This window comes from Tachypleus tridentatus, chromosome 7 (genome assembly GCF_004210375.1).
Source record: "Tachypleus tridentatus isolate NWPU-2018 chromosome 7, ASM421037v1, whole genome shotgun sequence".
Classification (NCBI taxonomy): domain Eukaryota; kingdom Metazoa; phylum Arthropoda; class Merostomata; order Xiphosura; family Limulidae; genus Tachypleus; species Tachypleus tridentatus.
The window spans coordinates 31,024,283-31,044,004 of NC_134831.1; the positions used below are offsets into that span (position 1 = coordinate 31,024,283).

Here is a 19,722-nt window from a genome sequence, read left to right on the forward strand (position 1 = left end):
TAGAGTATACCGCATTCAAATGAATACTGAAGGTATAACTCATTCGGTGTTGTACGGTACCCTTGCCTTATTTACACATTTAAAGTTAAACAGTATGATTTGATTGATTTTCATTCACTTGTTTCAATACTAAAGATAAGCTTATCCTTAGGACCATTATTTTCAATAGTGGATATCAGTTCATCCTTTGGATCATCTTATTTTGATATTTCAGATAAGTTTATCCTTTGCACCAATCCCTTCAATATTATAGAAAAGCTCATCTTTTGATTAACTCATTTCAATATTAGAGATAAGCTTATCCTTTGGGTCATTTCCTTTAATATCAGGAATAAGATCCCATCCCTTTCGAAACTATGCAAAAGTTCATTGTTTGGTTCATTCATTCTACGATCCCAAACGTCATTGTAATTAAGCTACACAATACATGAAGTAAACATTTTTGAAATTTATCCATTTCATACCAAGTTTTTGTGCTATAAGAAACTGTGCACAAGGAAATACCGAAAACTATCTCCGCTAGCCGTTCCTAATTTAGCAGTGCAAGATTAGAGTGCCTTATCCACCTGACCATGCCGAGCAAGAAAAATTTTGTATCCATGTTTAATGCAAATCTAGGCATTGTACTTAAAACCATCTGAATATAATTGCATACGAAATACCGAAGAAAAGCAAGATGTGTGTGTATGTATATAAAAGATATACATTTCGTGTATGTGGCAAACAGTAGATTAGCACTATAAGGTTTTCAACTTCACAGTCTGCAGTATATAAACTCTGGTACTGAATCGATCCTTTCTCACGTAATGAAGAACTATACCAGATCAAATTACAGATAATATTCTCTTTAATTTAATTGCATCAATAGTGTACTGCCAAGCCTTTTTGTCACGGCTTCACGCACACGCATGCAGAGCTTAACTTACACTACTGTGGAAAACCGAATTCAAATGCAAGAATTGTCGTGCGTAACGGAACTTATGTTTAAATTGTCTCACGAAACCCTACGTTTCTAAACTCGTTGTCTCAAATAAAAATCTACACTTGCAGCACTTCAAAGCTTAAGCTTCGAATACAGTCATTGTTTGTTTATTCGTGGAATATTGTGCAGTTATTTTTTGCTAGCCGTTCCTAATTTTGAAATTATAGACTAAAGGAAGAAAGGGAGCTAGTTAACAAAACCCACTATCATCCCTCGAGCTGCTTTTTACCAACGAATACAACTAAAACTCTTTCACCTAAGGCTGAAAGAGCAATCATGCTTTTGGGGTTCGAATTTGGGACCTTTAGCAGAAAGTTAACTGCTCTTACTACCAGGTTAATAAATTAGTTACTCTTTTTGTGTGTGTGTGAAATACTTTTGCCGTTGTTCATTTAAAAATTGCACGTTCTAATTACAAAATTCGCGTGATTTTGCACATATATCTGAACAAAAGAATATGGAATTGTGAACAGTTTGCTTTTTATCTTAACAAGATGCGAATCTAGCATGTAGTGACGATTTATTAACATGTAATTGTTATTTTGGGTAAAATCATCTCTCTGCTTACAACCTATCCTCATTTTTCATGCTGAAATAGAAATCGTAATGGTTATTTGACGTTGGTAAATATTTAGGTTTCTAAAGCACTGCAGAACGAAACAAAGTATTTAACTTACCAGGTGTTTACCTTGCTAGAAAGTTAAACAAAACGTGTTCCTTTCTATCTGACCAATCTCTCAGCAGACTCGAGCTTAATTGATGGTTTTAATCTGTCCTTTCAGATCTTCTGTTCGCTTGTGTTTTAATAACACTTTGGAAATGTATGTTTGTTTTAACAGCATCAAGGGTTATACAAGAACGTTGAAACAAAATATCGCCAATCACGCTATGTTTCCTATAACTATATGGTAAGTTTTGGAAAAACACATTCCGCAATTCATTTACGTTCTACGAAAACTAGCATAACTGATGGCAAGACATAGTTAACTGAGTCTCAGATTTAAATCAACTATCTCGTTATTCAACCATACTGAAAACATCTGAAACGTGAGCATTGACCTTTTGTTCTGTGCCGATCCAATCACTATGGCAACGGTGTAGGAAAGAGAGAGTTGGTTGCCATAGAAACAAGACTCAGACACCAGAAACCAAGTGATTCTCCTTGTCTATTGATATATTTTAGTTATTTATTTTGATTATTTTTTTACTCCTTACAGTAACTTTTTTTTTTCCAAATTATCGATTACTCCTCGACTACTAACGTATCAGCAACAATACAGTTAAACAATAATAATTTGTGATCCATGTTGTAATTTAAATTTTTGTTTCTCAAAATATTAATAGTGAAGAAATAAAATTAACGTAAACTTAAAACATTTATTAAATAATGAATTTACTTTTAAATTAAATGTCTTAACGTTTCTCTTAACACGATTAGAGGTAGTAAAATGTCTGAATGAATAATTTTGCAAACAGGATTATACAAAACACAATCATTGGTCGGGATGTCCAGGTGGTTAACACGCTCGTTTCGTAATCTAAGGGTCGCAGATTGTTTGTTTGTTTTTGAATTTCGCACAAACCTACTCGAGGGCTATCTGTGCTAGCCGTCCCTAATTTAATAGTGTAAGACTAGAGGGAAGGCAGATAGTCATCACCATCCACAGCCAACTCTTGGGCTACTTTTTTTACCAACGAATAGTAGGATTGACCGTAACATTATAACTACCCCACGGTTGAAAGGACGAGCACGTTTGGCGCGACGGGGATGCGAACCCGCGACCATCGGATTACGAGTCACACGCCTTAACACGCTTGGCCATGCCGGGCCCGGTCGCAGATTCGAATTTCTATCACACCACATATGCTTTCCCGTGGGTGGTGATGGCAATTTGCCTTTCATTTAATCTTACACTGCTATAGGAGGAACAGCTAGCGCAGATAGCTCTTGTGTAGCTTTGCGCGAAATTAAAAAACAAACAAACAAACAAAACACATTAACTTTAAGGTGCCGGAATATTGCCCTTTAGAGAAAAAACAACAATAAAATATTTAATACAATATCGTAACAGTGTTCATTTGGCGCAGACAGCCACGTTGCTTTGCGCCAGTAAAACAAATAGTGTTAATTTAGGAAAAGTTATTTATAAAATCTCAACATAAACGGTTTCACTTTTATAGCTTTTCCACTTAATTGAAACGTTTTCTAAATGTTGCATGTAGTCCCTCGGTGGGACAGCGGTCAGTTTACAGACTTACAACGCTAAAATCAGGGATTTGATTCCCTACGACGGCTTTGCCTTTAAACAAGTTCCATAACTTCTGTCCCACGTGCTACATAAATGATTGGATATATATACATTATTTAACCTGCTTTAACAATATCTCACGCTATATAACGTTCTTTACAATATGAAGTCCAGATTCAATTAGATAGTAATAGGAAGAAAGTGAACTATATGAGACACACCTTTTGTAATTCTAGTTACATTACACAGCAATAAGGGAAAAGAATAAATTATATACAATATATACGAGGTAAGACTGTTGTAATTTTAGTTAAATTACACAGGGAAGAAATAGAAGTAAAATACATACATGAAATTAGATAAGTTTATTATGATATTAGTTAGTCAGTTAATTATCACCATTAGATTCCATCTAGGAACATAGGGCCGCAATCGCTTGCGGATTCTTCAACAAGTATTTAAGTTAGTAGGTTGTTAGCCCACTGCACCGAGCCGTCCCTAATTTAGTAGTGTAAGACTAGAGGGAAGGCAGCTAGTCATCACCATCCACCGCCAACTCTTGGGCTACTCTTGTACCAACGAATAGTGGGATTGACCGTCACTTTATAACAACAATTTTTTTGTATTGTGTGATATATTATACGTTTCTTTATATATTTCATTACATCTAAACTGAGTCCACGTGTTATGCTCAAAGCACTATTCACTTTCTTAGTGTAATTAAAGCACTAATGCAAACACTTATAACTTTAACCGATACTTTTTTAACGTATAGTACAGGGCGTTGTAGGACAATTGCTCCCAGACGGTTATCCCTCTTAGCTATATCTTTTTATGTAAATGAAAAACGGATTATATAAAACTGCTTAACCTTCTCACTCAGCTATCCTTTACCGCTCATATCACGAAGTTTTAGTGATTTTAATTAAAGTACTTTTTGTTTATATTATACCAAATGGTAAAGCATAATATCATAGATAATAATCCATATGTTAATAGTACACAAATTTTAAGATCTTATTCTTATAAAGTAATATTTTAAAAATCCTGAATTCCTCCCCCCCCAAAAAAAAAACGCAATTTGTTGTACTTTTGAGAGGAATAGCTTATTAACTTTGCACAGTTCAACATTTTAATTTTATTACAATAAACAAAATTTAACATGAAACCCCTTTTGTTCTCCTGCTTAAACAGTTGTTTTATTGTTTTTCTCCTATTTTAGTGAGTTATGTTAATATAATAAGATATGGCTGCAGAGAGCAGATGTGAGGTTCTCAGTACAGGGATACTACTAATATGTAATGAATTATTGAAGTCATTATTTTCCTTCGATACGTGTTCCAAAATGTTCTAGCTCTAACTGGTTAGTTTTTATTATACTTCCTAATAAAAACTAACATCTAAAATAAAAAAGGTATTTAGGTCAAATTAATGTAATAAGAAGTTTTCATTTGTTAATGATACATAACATTGAACAGCAGCAACTCCTATAAAATTTGTGGTATTTTCTGTTTTATGTTTATCTTGACTAATGTCCGATATTCTCTCTTTCAAAAATATCGTCATTTCCATAGGGGGTCACGAAGATGCGTTAAGTTTGTCCACTCTTTCAAATAGTGAAAATTGTTTACGGCTCCTAAGTAGAATATTTTCATACATCGTTTCGTTACACAATAAAATAGCTTTCTTCAGCTGAAAGTTCACAACAACAAGGTTATTTGTAACTCACCTAAATGAAAATCATTGCCAATAATTGAAAGCTGCTTTGACTTAGACACATTTTGCGACTTACTGGAAACAATTCCCAGAGGTTTAGCTGGAGAACCAAACGTAAACAATTAACTTGCGCCCGCAGGTGCAAGAACCGCACCTTGTTTTCCCGAAGACACCACGTATAATATAACACAAACACGATTAGACTACCAGAAAAGCAGCACAGAGTCTGATCATCTGATCGTACGAATGAGTTTTAATGGTTTCTGGTAAGTTTGGTAGCTGATATCTTAGCTATCACTCCATTAGATCAATTCAAATAATAATGTGTTTCATTATAGTGTTAGATTTGCTGTTCCACTTGTATTAATTAAAAACATCTTTACTTCACTTTATATCCTGTTAATTATGTAAGAATTGATGTCATCTACCTAACTGGTTTCCTGTAACCTGAAGGTAATGTTAGAGGCATTTCCCAACTGAAGTTGCGCGTATAAAACAATGGTTTAAAACGAGAAACAAGTGTGAAATAATTGTTTGAAATTAAGTGCACAGACGCACCCAGAAAACATTATTTTATATGATATATTCTGTACAAATGTAATGTATTACAATGTATTATTTGTTATTCGTTCTTTACAGTGAAGAATTAGTATTTAAAAGGTTTTGTTATTCTTATACATCTTCTGATTTTGTTTTGAGAAGGTAGTAAAGCAGTCTAAGAATATCAACTACCCAGCCCACCATCCAGCTTGCTACAATTCGAACATCAGGTGCCCAGTATAGCATAAAGCTAGCTCAACCAGAAACATCAGCTGCCCAGTATAGCATAAAGCTAGCTGAACTAGAAACATCAGTTACCCAGCACACGGTCAAGCCAGCTGAACCAGAAATACCAGTTGCCCAGTATAGCATGGAGCTTGTTGAACCAAAAATATTCGCTGCCCCGTATAGTATAAATCTCGCTGAACCAGAAACATCAGCTGTCCAGTATAGTTGAACCAGTAATATCAGCTACTCAGCACACAACCAGAAATATTAGCAATCCTAGTCCACAATTGAGCTTGTAGTTCCACCTACCTGTACGATTAAAGGTTTGTCACGTGACATTTCTGTCAGATCCATCTTTGAACACATAATTCTAGCAATAATAAGCCATCGTAAATGTGGTGTTTAAAGGCACGTAAGATGATGTTCCATGAACAAGTACTAACAGAGTAACTCGGAATATGCTAAATTCTCAGTCAACTGGAACCAAGCTTTTACACAACCATAACAACGGATACGTATTTTACACTGTAAAATCAAATACACGACGAACTGGAACCAAACTTTTTGATACACAAAGTATACTGATATCAAAAGTTTCGGCACAGAGCACAATAAGGAAGATGTACTTAAATATGGTTCATAAATACAGGATAAAAAAAAACCAAAACGTATTGATATATAGTTCATGAAGTACAGAAACGTATCCTATATGTATGTAATTTGGCAACGTCAGGGTAAAATTCAATCACCAGTTTCCACCTAATTAATTACCAGTGGCCCTATCTATTTAGCGGACGATCTTTTTAGGTGCTTCAACCAAGAGAAGCGCTTACATAAGCTAAAACGAACGAGTCTAAAACAAAAAAGCTCTTTACGGAAATCCGAGTGGTTCAGATACACTTTGGTAGTAAGGCAGACAGAAAATAAACGTTATCTATCACTAGCCAACAAAAAAGAAGCATCGAGAACCATCACAGGAAAACTACCCAGAAACTTATTAGAATCAAACTAAAGTGTGAGTAAGCCGACTTGAATAAAGCCCTGCTGAACTGTAATGTCACAAACACGAAACTCGATAAAGATCTAGCTTATAAAAAATGTCGATTTTATTGATTTTCATTCAATATTGCTTATTCTTCTTCGTATATCTGAACACGTCTTTTCCCTGTCTTTCTATTGATCAATTTCACACACACATTCATCGTGTAATTTTTTTTACTTGTTCTTACTATTTTACCGTAATATAATAACAAAACTATTAAATATACATCGTTAAATAGTTACATTCCATGAAATCAACCATTAATACACGTGTACTATATATACAATGTAAAATAATTTTACTTTCACTTCATACATAGTATGTCCCTTGGGCTGCGACTGTTAAGATGTATAAGAACAAATGCTTATTTGAAATAATTCAGTCAGATGCTACATAGTTATAATTTGCACTTTATTTCATTTTATTGTAATTTCCAAAGTTAACATTTGTAAGGACGTTTTTCATAGCATGCAACTCTTTATCCAATTTTCTGTCAAGTGTTTTGTCTTACAAAATTCAGGAATGACCATAGATGGCTTTTTTCGATATTTAAAAACTCAATTCATACTAACTTGCAACTGTGAAAAAGGCAACTCTCCTGTTGGAAGTCTGCATAAGGTGTTTCCTATTCTGTCAAAGTAAAATTCATAAAAATGTCAAGGTGTATCCTGTAGTAATTGCCTTCATAAAAAAGAACGGACCAACGACAGTATTATATGTGGTGTGTTATTTTTGTCAATACGTAATATATGGGTACATCACATTTCGATCAGATGTCTCTCAGGTTTAAAAATATAGGTCAAAATCGGATGAGAATCTATAAATGAAACTTTTGATATAAAAAGTAACGCTTTACATTTTAGTTTACATTTGATTTACGCATTTACTGATTTCAGTGCCAGATTAGAAAAAGTGGGACGAAAATTAACGTTAAATACCTGAATGTCTGGGATTGTGGCCAAAAACATCGTTAATAACAAAGTCACCCGTCTGACATATCAATAAATTCCAAATAATGAAAGTTTTTGTATTACGATATTGTTTTCTCCAAGAAAGGCGGGTAGTATTACGTAGCAACATTATTTACTAGGGTAATTTTTATTTTTGATTTATGTAAGAAATTGCCTGTGGTATTAAATTAATTTTGAATTGAAAACAATAACGACGAACAACCAACAATTGTAAGATAATGAATTACACTGAAACGTTTAATCAGAAAGCATTATTATAAACTTCACGAAATATAATAGAAAAGTACCAGAGGAAGAAACTGTACATTTATCATCTGTATCAAACTCCTGCACATGTACCTAGACAGCTGTTTGTTTTTTTTTCACCCATAACGTGACTATAGCTTAAACTGGCTGCGCCAGCTGTCCGTAGGCTCCAAGTTAGTATACAGCTGTCGGTCAAGATGGCAAAAGGGAAGATACTTTACAATCACTCAACTGTCTGCTGCGTAATTCGATCAAGTAGCTGACAGTACACTCCCTTTAAGAGGGAAAGTTCCACTGGCATGCGTGCATAACTTCATTTAAGTGACGTTAGGAAACTATCACATTAAACTAGAGTGGGAAACTACTGCTAATTATAGAACTCCAAACTTTCGGGTCTTTGCCAATTCAGCTGACTCATCCGTCTTACCGCTAGCTGAAAGATAGCAGAAAATGTTACTGGAATTAATTCTTCAATACAGTGCATCTGTCTGGAGTATTGTGGTAGAAGACGCTTTTCTCTGTGTGCAGGCGCCTAAGCACACAAACCAAAACGTTGTCCATCACAACACTTCAGACAGATTTAATTCACTGTGAAGGATCAAAGAAACAATTTATCCATGTTCTTAACATTCAGAGAAGATAACTTGTACGAATTAATATACCAAAAAATATCAGTAAAACTGCAAAAACCCAAAGAGATAACACATGAGAGTGCAAGTAATAAACAAAATATTGACATAACACATGATCCAAAGAGGATAACTATGGCGACTGCAAATAATAAAATAATAAATAAGTTAGACAAGTTAAAATGATAAACAAGTTAAACTGCACAGAATTCAAACGAGATAATTACAGAGAGTACAAATATTTTTGTTTGTTTGGAATTAAGCACAAATCTACACAATGGGTTATCTGTGCTATCGAAATCGAAATTGGTATCGAAATCCGGTTTCTAACGGTGTGAGTCCGTAGACATGCCGCTGTGCCACTGGAAGGTTTGCAAATAACAAAGTTATTAAAACTACACAGAATACAAAGGAGATAACTACGGCGAGTACAAATACTAAACAAGTCAGTACAACTATTCCATAATCTTGAAAATGAAGAATTGTAATTGTAATACGCTATCATTGCACGTATTGTAAATATTGACGAAAAATGTTCAATGCGAATAAACAAATTACTCGCTTTCAAAATAATATAAAATAAGTGGAGTATTTGATGATCTACGTTACTGTAAAGTACATGCAACTTTCCTTTTGGTTCTTTTGGTGAAAGACAACAATATTTTTAATAATACCGTAAGACGTTATGCTCTCAGTAAGAAACGGCTGTTACGAAATGTTGAGAGAGAAGTCGCCGAAAAATTGATTCCCTAAAATAAAATGACGCAGACGCTCGTGGGAAAGGTTAAGTCTAAATCAGTCAAAGTAAGCAGCAAATTGGAAATAAACTTTATATTGTATTATGTAAACTTTCAGCAAACACGCAGATAGGTCACTATTTCATGTCCTTAGGGAACCATTATACATTTAACAGTTTACGATGTTAGACACACACACCTAAAATCAAGTTCGCAAAAAATATTATCTTACATACATGCGTAAAAAAAAAGAAAACAATAACAACAACATAGAATTAAGGGATTAATACGGTCGACTAAAAAGGACACACTAAAAATTAACTCTCTTTCCAGTAAATTGTGACTATGTGTATGAATACGTGATCATATTACCAAAGGGGTTTCAACCTTACGTATTGGTTCCGCTCTTATAAGGACGTTATAATCACACTCGATCTATGGTCAATATATAAATATATATACGAAACTCTCAGAATCAAAATGAGACCAAACATAGTTACATACAATCCTCAAAATCGAACAACAATAGAAGCATACAACTCTTAATAAATAAATACATGTATATAAATAAGATAAAATTATATATAATCTTTAAAACAGATCTATAGCAAATTTAAAATTACATACAAATTTCAAGTTAATATTATTTAAAATTAATTACTGGCTAGATATGCTGATACTTAAGGTTTGTAAACGTTAATTACTGGCTGGATAATCTAATAGTTAAGATTGGTTAAAGTTACTTACTTTTTAGACATCCTGATAGTTAAGACTGGTAAACGTTATTTACTGTATAGGTATCGTGGTATTTAAGATTGGTTAAAGTTAACTACTGGCTAGATATCCTAATAGTTAGATTGGAAAACTTTAATTACTAGATATGTATCCTAATAGTTAAGATTGATTAAAGTTAATTACTGGATATGTATCCAAGAGTTCTGATTGATTAACGTTAATTATTGGATAGGTATCATAATAGTTAAGATCGATTAAAGTTTATTACTGTCTAGATACCGTGATACGTAACCTTGGTAAACGTTAATTCTTATTACTTAAGATTGGCATAGGTTATTGGCTATATTACCATTGGCAGAGGTTACTGTGTACAATACTATATTACCATGTGAAATAAAAAATATTTTTCATGATATAGATATGCAAGAAAATAATATATACTCTGTTATTTCTTTATTATTACTTGTACTAAAATATTGGTTAGAATGTTTAATACATTCATTTTTTATTATTATTATTATTTTATAATAGAGATTGTTTTACATTGTTAGTTGAATACATGTATCTAAGTCTAACCGAAATATCTTAAGTTTGCCAAATATAGAGCAATATTATTGTGTTTACAGCCAAAAATATTGTTAATGGTGAGGATACCCAGCTTCTTAAACAATACAAGCTAAACTTATAAATAAGAGCGTGTCAAATGTATATTTCATTACTTTACTCATTATCAGGTTTTTTTCTTTTAGTTTCGGTTTTGAGAGGTGGCTTGTTCTGGTCGGAATATCTGATCTAATTTACAAAAAAAAGTAATACTAACAGTTAATACTGGCAGAACCTATGCGGCTATATTACTACTAGATGTCCTTAATGAACCATAATACATTTAACAGCTTATGATGCTAGGCACGCACACAACACACCTAAAATCAACTACGCAAATAAAAATAATCTTACATCCATGCGTAAAAAAATCAAAACAACAACAAAAAATGCACATCCGAAGAAGTCGACTGTAAAGGACACACTGGAAAATACCAATCAGAACCAATCTATAGCGAAGATAAATTACATACAACCTTTCAATCATACCTATAACCTAGATAAAATTACATACAACATTTAAACTCGATCTATAACCATTCTAAAATTACATATAACCGTCAAACCGATCTATAACCAAACTAAAATTTCATAAAACCTTAATAAAATGTATAGCCGAGCTAAAATTACACACAACATTCAAAACCTATCTACAGCCAAGATAAATTACACACAACTTCCAAACGAAATCTATGTCCTAGCTTAAATTATATATAGCCTTTCAAAACCGATCTATAGCCAAGCTGAAATTACATAAAACGTCCAAAATTGATATACAGCCAAGATTAAATTACATACAATCTTCAAAACAGATCTATAGCCAAGTTAAAATCACTAACAACATTTAAAACTGATCTATAGCCAAAACAAATTAGACACGACTTTAAAAAAAACAGATCTATATCCTACTTTAAATTATAACTAATCTTCGAAACCGATATTTAATTAAGTTATAATTGCATATAACCTTGAAAACCAATCTATAGCTAAGCTAAAATTACATAAAACCTTCAAAACAGATATACAACGAAGCTAAAATTATATACCATCTTGAAAACCGATCCATCGCAAAGATAAATTATACAAAACCTTCCAGTCAAATCTACAGTCTTGATAAATTACACACAGCCTTGAAAATAGACCTATAACTTCGGTAAAATTACATAGAACCTTCAAACCTATCTGCGGCCAAGCCGAGATTACATAAAATCTTCAAACCGATATATAGCCATGCGAAAGTTACATGAAACTTTGAAAACTGAGGTATATCGAAGATAAACTACATATAACCTTCTAAACAGATCTATAGCCAATCTAAAATAAGAAAGAATAAGTGGTAAACAATTTAACCAAAATTAATTTTGCCAGAATCAATATTTGTTCTGTCACTACGTTCTACAACAATACACTTTGAAATCAATTAGGGCTAAATACATACATCAACAGTAATAGACATTCACATTTCAAAATGGTTAACCTTTTAAACCGACCTATAGCCAAGATAAATTAGACATAATTTTAAAAACAGATCTATATCCCAGTTTAAATTATATATAACCTTCAAAACCGATCTATAGCCAAGCTAAAAGTACATCAAACCTTCAAAACACATCTATAGCCAATCTAAAATGACACAATCTTCAAAACAGATCTGTATCCAAGCTTTAATTATATATAGCCTAAAAAAGTCCGTTCTATTGCAAAGCTGATATTATATACAGCCTCCAAAACTGATCTATGGGAGGATAAATTACATACAACATTTAAATCGATCTTCAACCATACTGAATTTATATATAACCTTTTAAACCGATACAGATCCGAGCTAAAATTACACAAAACTTCCAAAATCGATATATAGCAAGATAAAATTACATACAACTTTCAAAACCGATCTATATCCAAGATAACTTGCACACAATTTTCAAACGAGATCTATGTCCTCGCTTAAATTGTATATATCCTTTCAAAACCGATATGTGGCCAAGCTAAAACTGTATAAAATGTCCAAAACCGATCTATAGCCAAGATTAAATGGTATGCAATCTTCGAAAGAGATCCATAGCCAATCTAATATAGCATAAAACCTTTTGAACTGATCTATAAGCAAAGTTAAAATTACATATAACCTTCAAAAGCGATCTATCGCAAAGCTATAAAAGTTCATACACTTTTTAAAAGCTGATGTGTAGCTAAGCGAAAACTTGTATACAACCTTCAAAATAGGTCTTTTGCCAAGCAAAAAATTGTTTACAATTTCAGTTGAAGTGTGTTATGTACAACCTTCAGAGCGATTAATCTTTTACTTTTGAAATCCAAGTCTGACTGAAGTCTGCAGTCTTGGCTCAAGGTCATTATCATAACCCTGTTTTTTTTGTTTTTTTTTTACATTCCCTAACAAACTTTAATATCCTCTTATGCTAATGTGCCTATAATGTTACTGTAAAATTGTCCTTCTAACAGTAGGCCTATATAGGTCACCCATCTCTAGAATATTTGCTTTACTCAGTCTGTAACAGTTAATTATTTAATGAATCACAATTTATGGCTGTTAAATATTTTCTAGATAGATGAATAGAATAATTTAGATACATAAAAGTTAAAGTTTAAGAGCCGTAAAACAGCGAAACACTGGAAATCAATAGGTCTAAAATTTGTGATAAAAATCATTTCAATTGCAGATATTTTTTATGATGGTCTATTTTTGAAACTGACGGACAAATTAAGATGCCAAAAAAATCCTGCTGATTTCTATTGCACATTTTAGGATTATACGGATATATATAGGAGAAAATTGTTCTTGTTGTGCTATTGTTTCTGAACCAACAGGGAACTAACACACCTTCTTCTATTTCTGTTTGTGCACTACAGAAAAACTTTTTATAATAATCTTAAAGCACGAATGTGAATATATAAATTACTGGACCTTATACGGTTACTAGGGCCTGGCATGGCCTAGCGCGTAAGGCGTGCGACTCGTAATCCGAGGGTCGCGGGTTCGCGCCTGCGTCGCGCCAAACATGCTCGCCCTCCCAGCCGTGGGGGCGTTATAATGTGACGATCAATCCCACTATTCGTTGGTAAAAGAGTAGCCCAAGAGTTGGCGGTGGGTGGTGATGACTAGCTGCCTTCCAGCAGTCTTACACTGCTAAATTAGGGACGGCTAGCACAGATAGCCCTCGAGTAGCTTTGTGCGAAATTCCAAAACAAACAAACGATACGATTACTAAGAAAAAGTATTATTATTAATAACATTGTTTTTATGAGTATGGCTAGGGTGTTTAAGTTGTAGAAAACTGGATAAAATAAACATGTAATAAATGGTTTCCAAAGTCTGGTTTTGAGAACGAACTTGAGTATTCAAAAATAAATCGCTATTTACCGACTTACTAATATCGGTAAAACATTCGTTTCAACCATAAAGAAAACATTCTCCAATAACATGACATTATGACTCTGTAGCACTTGTATCAAAAGCAATTATATATATATACGTACAACATTTAGAAACTTTCGTGTCACTATTATGCATATCACTGAAGAAACAACTAATATACATAGATATACAAAAAGTTGTACCCGTACGTATAAAATATGAGGGAATGGGCATACATTTAGTTGTAATACCGAAACTTCCCTGGTGGTATACCAACACAACTTTCACCCTCAAGGTATATGATATAATACAATCAGGTTGATTCTTAACATATTTTATTTACCTGTAGATAAGAAGAGGGGAACGATCAGTTGTAAACAATTTCTTTATTAATATAACAATCGTGGAAACGGTTTACTTTACGTTAGTTTTTCCTACGCTCTAATCATTGTAATGCACAACATGACCCAAGAACACATTTTTATATTACTTTATTGTACACTAATGTACAATACGTCCGGTAGACACTGTTTTATTTTGGATTGATTTCTCCTAAACTTAAAGTTTATATTTTTTCTATTGTTGAATTTTAAAATTGATGAACAGTTTAAATTTTTTAAAGTAGCTTTTAAAGACGCTTTGTTAAAATTCATTTCATGTTCGTATGTCTCGTCCTACAGATTCATTCTTTCTGCCTTTTTTTACTTTTTTACAAACTACTTCTGTTGTATATGGCTCGTTTTCTCGAGGAAATAATCGCAAAGCCATTGTACTGCATTGTTTATGAATCTAATCATTTTTAACCACTGATCTTCCTAACCTTATCATACTCAGAATTTAAAGTCTGTTTCCGTTAACCAGGTATTTCTGTGCAAGCGTTTCATGACAGTTTTACATTATTAACTTCGGAATACATATGTACAAAAAACGGTTTTTACAATGGACGACAGGATACATTTCCTGTGTATTGTTTAGGGGTTGTTTGTGGCAAAATAGTACAATTGTGTATGTCTTCACAGTAGGTGTATAGACGTCAGAGGGGCTGGTATTTTTGTTGTAGAATTCAGTTTGAAAGACGGTTTTGGTTCATTTTTGCTGCATAATTTTACTCTTTTTCTTTTATAACATAAAGTTTGCAGAGCTCTTCTTGATTCTGTGTTGTATTTCAATTTAAAGTTTAAAATTATTTTAAACATTACTTCACATCTGTTGATACGTGTATTATCATAAATATAACTTGACTGAGTGTCCAGGTTATATAGTAAGAAGTAGTAAAACTCAATAAAATGCAAATATTACCTATGCGTGACAGGAAAAAGATAGCTGTTTTTTTTGTTTTTTTTTGCAAGTCATGAGTAACAGCAGGGGCGAATCCAGAGCAGGGACTGGATCAAGGCACCCTGTCGATAAAACATGAAACTTTTTGTGGCGCAAAATTAAAAGAACTAAGTACAGGACAAAGAGTTCCGTTACCACATAGGTTTGTACTTCGATAGTCCTACAGTGATATTCATAATTCTTAAGACCACGCAACTTACGTTTCACTCCAGATGAGTCCAGGAAAAGGAGGTGTTGCTCTTCCTTACTCCAAGTTCCAGCTACAAGAACCAGATTGTCAGGGTTATCCATGTGTCTTTCACGTCCCGCGGTCGTCGCTCCCTTATCGACGAAAAAATATCATAGAACATTAGGGCAAAATAAAGTTGTATTTTGTAACTGAATTCAAACCATCACTTCCATTTCAAATAAGCAAACAGAAAGTAGTTAAATTATTTGGCTCAATTTGTTGACATCCGATTTTGCGGCTACAAAAGACTGCTACCATTACAACCTTATGTGAATAACTACTTAAACTTCACTAGAAACTTTACTGATCCTTTATACTTAAAACACCGCCATACTGTGATAGCTGAAGTGGGTATACACGAGTTTCAGCGATCCGACACAACCAACTATTAACTCAAAATATTGCGGAACAGCTTCTGACGTAAGTATCTCTACCAAATGCAGTTTCACCGTAAAGCTAACTTACTCCATCCATCGAGTATCGTTTAATTTAGTTGAGACAGTACGTGTAGTTAAGGGTTATTGTTAATACTACAAACAGGTTTAATCACTAGAACAAACCATTCAGATATGTTGAATCTTCTTTTAGAAATTTGAAAATATTGGAACACCAGGTTTCATGAGATAATGTTTACAACACAATATTTCCTGGTTAGTTGATCTTCTGAAGTTTCAGTTTGGGTTGTTAAACTACAGAAATACAAAAGCTGGCTCTCCCGCACGATTCCAACGCAATTACCCTAAGCTGATAGGAGTTGGTTTTACCATAGCGTCTCTTGCCGCCATGGTACTGTGAACACGAACGTCGTTTGCGTTGCACCTAGCGCACACGCACAGGGAGAGCTGTGCACTGAAAGCTTCACTTTTATTGCATAAAAATGATTCTTTCCTGTCAAAAAACACACACCAACAAGTAGTTCAATAATCACGAAAAAAGTAGAAGTGCTTTTAACATCGAAGAATTTACAGGAAACTACACATAGTATATTGAAGATTCACACTGTTCCTTAATGAAAAATACCTTCTAACGAGAGCTATTGCTCCGATTCAAACACGTCTGGGCGGAGCTTAGTGGCCATGCTCCTTTCCAGCCCAAACTCTTATTATAAAGCGTCTCCTTATTGGCCTTTATCACTCTTTGCGACAGGTCAAAGGTAAAGAGGAAAATATATTTTGCTAGAGGACGAATCACGTAAATATGTTCAATGAAATCGAAGACAGCTTACAAGCACTGCCGATTGCAAATTATTTTACCTAAAATTATGCAATTTGGACGATATCTTTTTCATGAAGGTTATTTGTTCCATATGAGAAAAGTATTGTGTTGAAATATCAGTTTGCTGCCCTTTCTCAAAATTCACTGTAAATCTTAATAGAAAAAAAAGAAGATATTTTGTAATGCTAAAATTAGGATAAGTTATAATATACAAATATAATGGACAATATTTTCCATCATCTGTTAAGATACGTCTGTCAAGCGACTGTAGAGCGCTAGCGCTCTTTATAAGATGTACTTTTATTTACTGATTCCATAAAAATATATATACATATCTACGATTGTAAAGGTTACTGACTCCATCAGAAATTTTGCTCACAGGATTAAATTTATCACCATACTTCTACTGTAAGCTTAAAAATGAACTAAAAGTTACGACGACTACAAGTTCCTGACTAATAACATTAATAGTTAAGACTCACATGAATAACTGGCTAGTATTACTAATAATTAAGACTCTTAGGAAGTACTGGCTATTAATACTTATAGTTAAGACTGCTAGGAAGTACTGGCTAGTAATGCAAACAATTAACGCTCATAGAAAGTACTGGCTAGTAATACTAATAGTTAAGATGATTAGGAAGTACTGATTAGTAATACGTACTAATAGTTCAGACTGCTATAAAGTACTGGTCACTAATAGATAGAACTCCCACGAAGAACTGACTAGTAATACTAATATTTAAGACTCCTAGGAAGTAGTAGCAAGTATTACTAATAGTTAAACCTCCAAGAAAATAGCGGCTACTAATACTAATAGCTAAGACTCCTAGAAAGTACTGACTACTAACAGTAAAGACTCGTAGAAAGTACAGGCTGGTAACACAATTACTTAACTCTTAGAAAGTACTGGCGAGTAATACTTATAGTTAAAACTCCTAAAATGTACTGGCTAGTAATACCAACAGTTAAGACTCCTAGAAAGTACACGGCTACTAATACTAACAGTTAAGACTGCTAGAAAGTACTGACCAATAATACTAATATTTAAGACTCCTAGAAACTACTGGCTACTAATAGTAATGACTCTTAGGAAGTACCGGCTAGTAATACTAATAATTAAGACTCCTAGAAAGTACATGTTAGTAATAATAATAATAAAGACTCCTATGAGGTAGTGATTCGTAATAATAATATTTAATACTCCTAGAAAGTAGTGGTATATTAACAGTAAAGACTCGTAAAGAATATACTAGCTGGTAATACTAATAGTTTATACTCCTAGAAAGTACTGGCTAATAATATTAATAGTTAAGACTCCTCGAAAGTACCGAATCGTAATACTAATAGTTAAGACTCCTAGAAAGGACTGACTCATAAAAATAATAGCTGAGACTCTTAGGAAGTAGTGGTTAGTAACACAAATAATTAAAACTCTTCGAAAGTACTGGCTAGTAATACTAATAGTTAAGACTCATAGGATGTACTGGCTAGTAAAACTAATAATTAAGACTGGCTAGTAATATACTATTAGTTAAGACTCCTAGAAACTACTGGCTACTAATGGTTAAGACTCCTAGGACATACTGGCTAGTAACACAAATATTTAAACTCCTAGGAAATAGTGACTTGTAATACGAATATTTAAGATTCCTAGGAAGAACTGGCTAGTAATACTAATAATTAAGACTGCTAGAAAGTACTGGCTTGTAATATACTAATAGTTAAGAATCCTAGGAAGTACTGGCTAGTAATACTAATATTTATACTCCTAGGAAGTAGTGACTTGTAATACTAGTATTTAAGGTTCCTAGGAAGTACTATCTCTTAATACTAATAATTAATACTCCTAGGAAGTACTGTCTGGTAATACTAATAGTTAAGACCCCAAGAAAGTATTGGCTAGTAATACTAATAGTTAATACTTCTAGAAAGTACTGGCTAGAAACACAAATATTTAAACACCTAGGAAATAGTGACTTGTAATACTAATATTTAAGATTCCTAGGAAATAGTGACTTGTAATACTAATAATTAAGACTCCTAGGAAGTACTTTTTACTAATACTAATAGTTAAGACTCCTAATAACAATTGGCTAGTAATACTAATAGTTAAGACGCCTTGAAAGTTCTGGCTACTAATACTAATAGTTGAGAATGCTAGAGAGTACTAGCTAGTAATATACACTGTACTATTAGTTAAGACTCCAAGAAACTACTGGCTACTAATAGTTAAGACTCCTAGGAAGTACTGGCTAGTAACACAAAAATTTAAAGTCCTAGGAAATAGTTACTTGTAATACTAATATTTAAAACTCCTAGAAAGAAGTGGCTAGTAATACTAATAATTAAGACTTCTAGAAAGTACTGAATTGTAATAATAATAGTTAACACTCTTAGAAAGTAACGGCTACCAGTACTAACACATGAGACAGCTACAAGTTCCTGACCAATAAAATTAATATTTAAGAATAATAGGAAGTAGTAGCTAATAATACTGATAAATACTTCTAAGAAGTAGTGGCTACTAATACTAATAGTTAACACTCCTGGGAAGTAGTGGCTGGTTATACAAATAGTTAAGTCTCCTAGAAAGTAGTAGCTACTAATAGTGAAGTTCATACTGCTAGAATGTACTGGCTAGTAATATGCTAATAGTTAAAACTCGAAGAAACTACTGGCTACTAATAGTGAAGATTCCTAGGAAGTACTCGCGACTAATACTAATATTTAAGACACCTACGAAGTATTAGTAGTACTAATAGATAAGACTTCTAAGAAGTAGTGACTTGTAATTATAAAAGTTAAGATTCCTGGGAAGTAGTGGCTAGTAACACTAAATGTTAAGATTTCTAGAAAGCACTGGTTCTTAATACCAATAGTTAA

The 19,722-nt window shown here is 33.2% G+C and overlaps 1 protein-coding gene across 7 annotated transcripts in view; it reads right to left on the minus strand.

Annotated features, from left to right (window-relative positions):
- LOC143255370 (dual specificity tyrosine-phosphorylation-regulated kinase 1B-like) overlaps positions 1–19,722 on the minus strand; it is an 82,261-nt gene that overhangs the window by 47,570 nt on the left and 14,969 nt on the right. For 5 of the 7 annotated variants that reach the window (XM_076510914.1, XM_076510911.1, XM_076510913.1 and 2 more), the window contains one exon: positions 15,593–15,713. In XM_076510914.1, coding sequence (XP_076367029.1) covers positions 15,593–15,683 — 91 coding nt within the window. In that variant the 5' untranslated portion in view covers positions 15,684–15,713. Of the gene's footprint in view, positions 1–15,592; positions 16,707–19,722 lie in introns of those variants that run through there. The other 2 variants (XM_076510912.1, XM_076510918.1) reach the window with 2 other exon arrangements.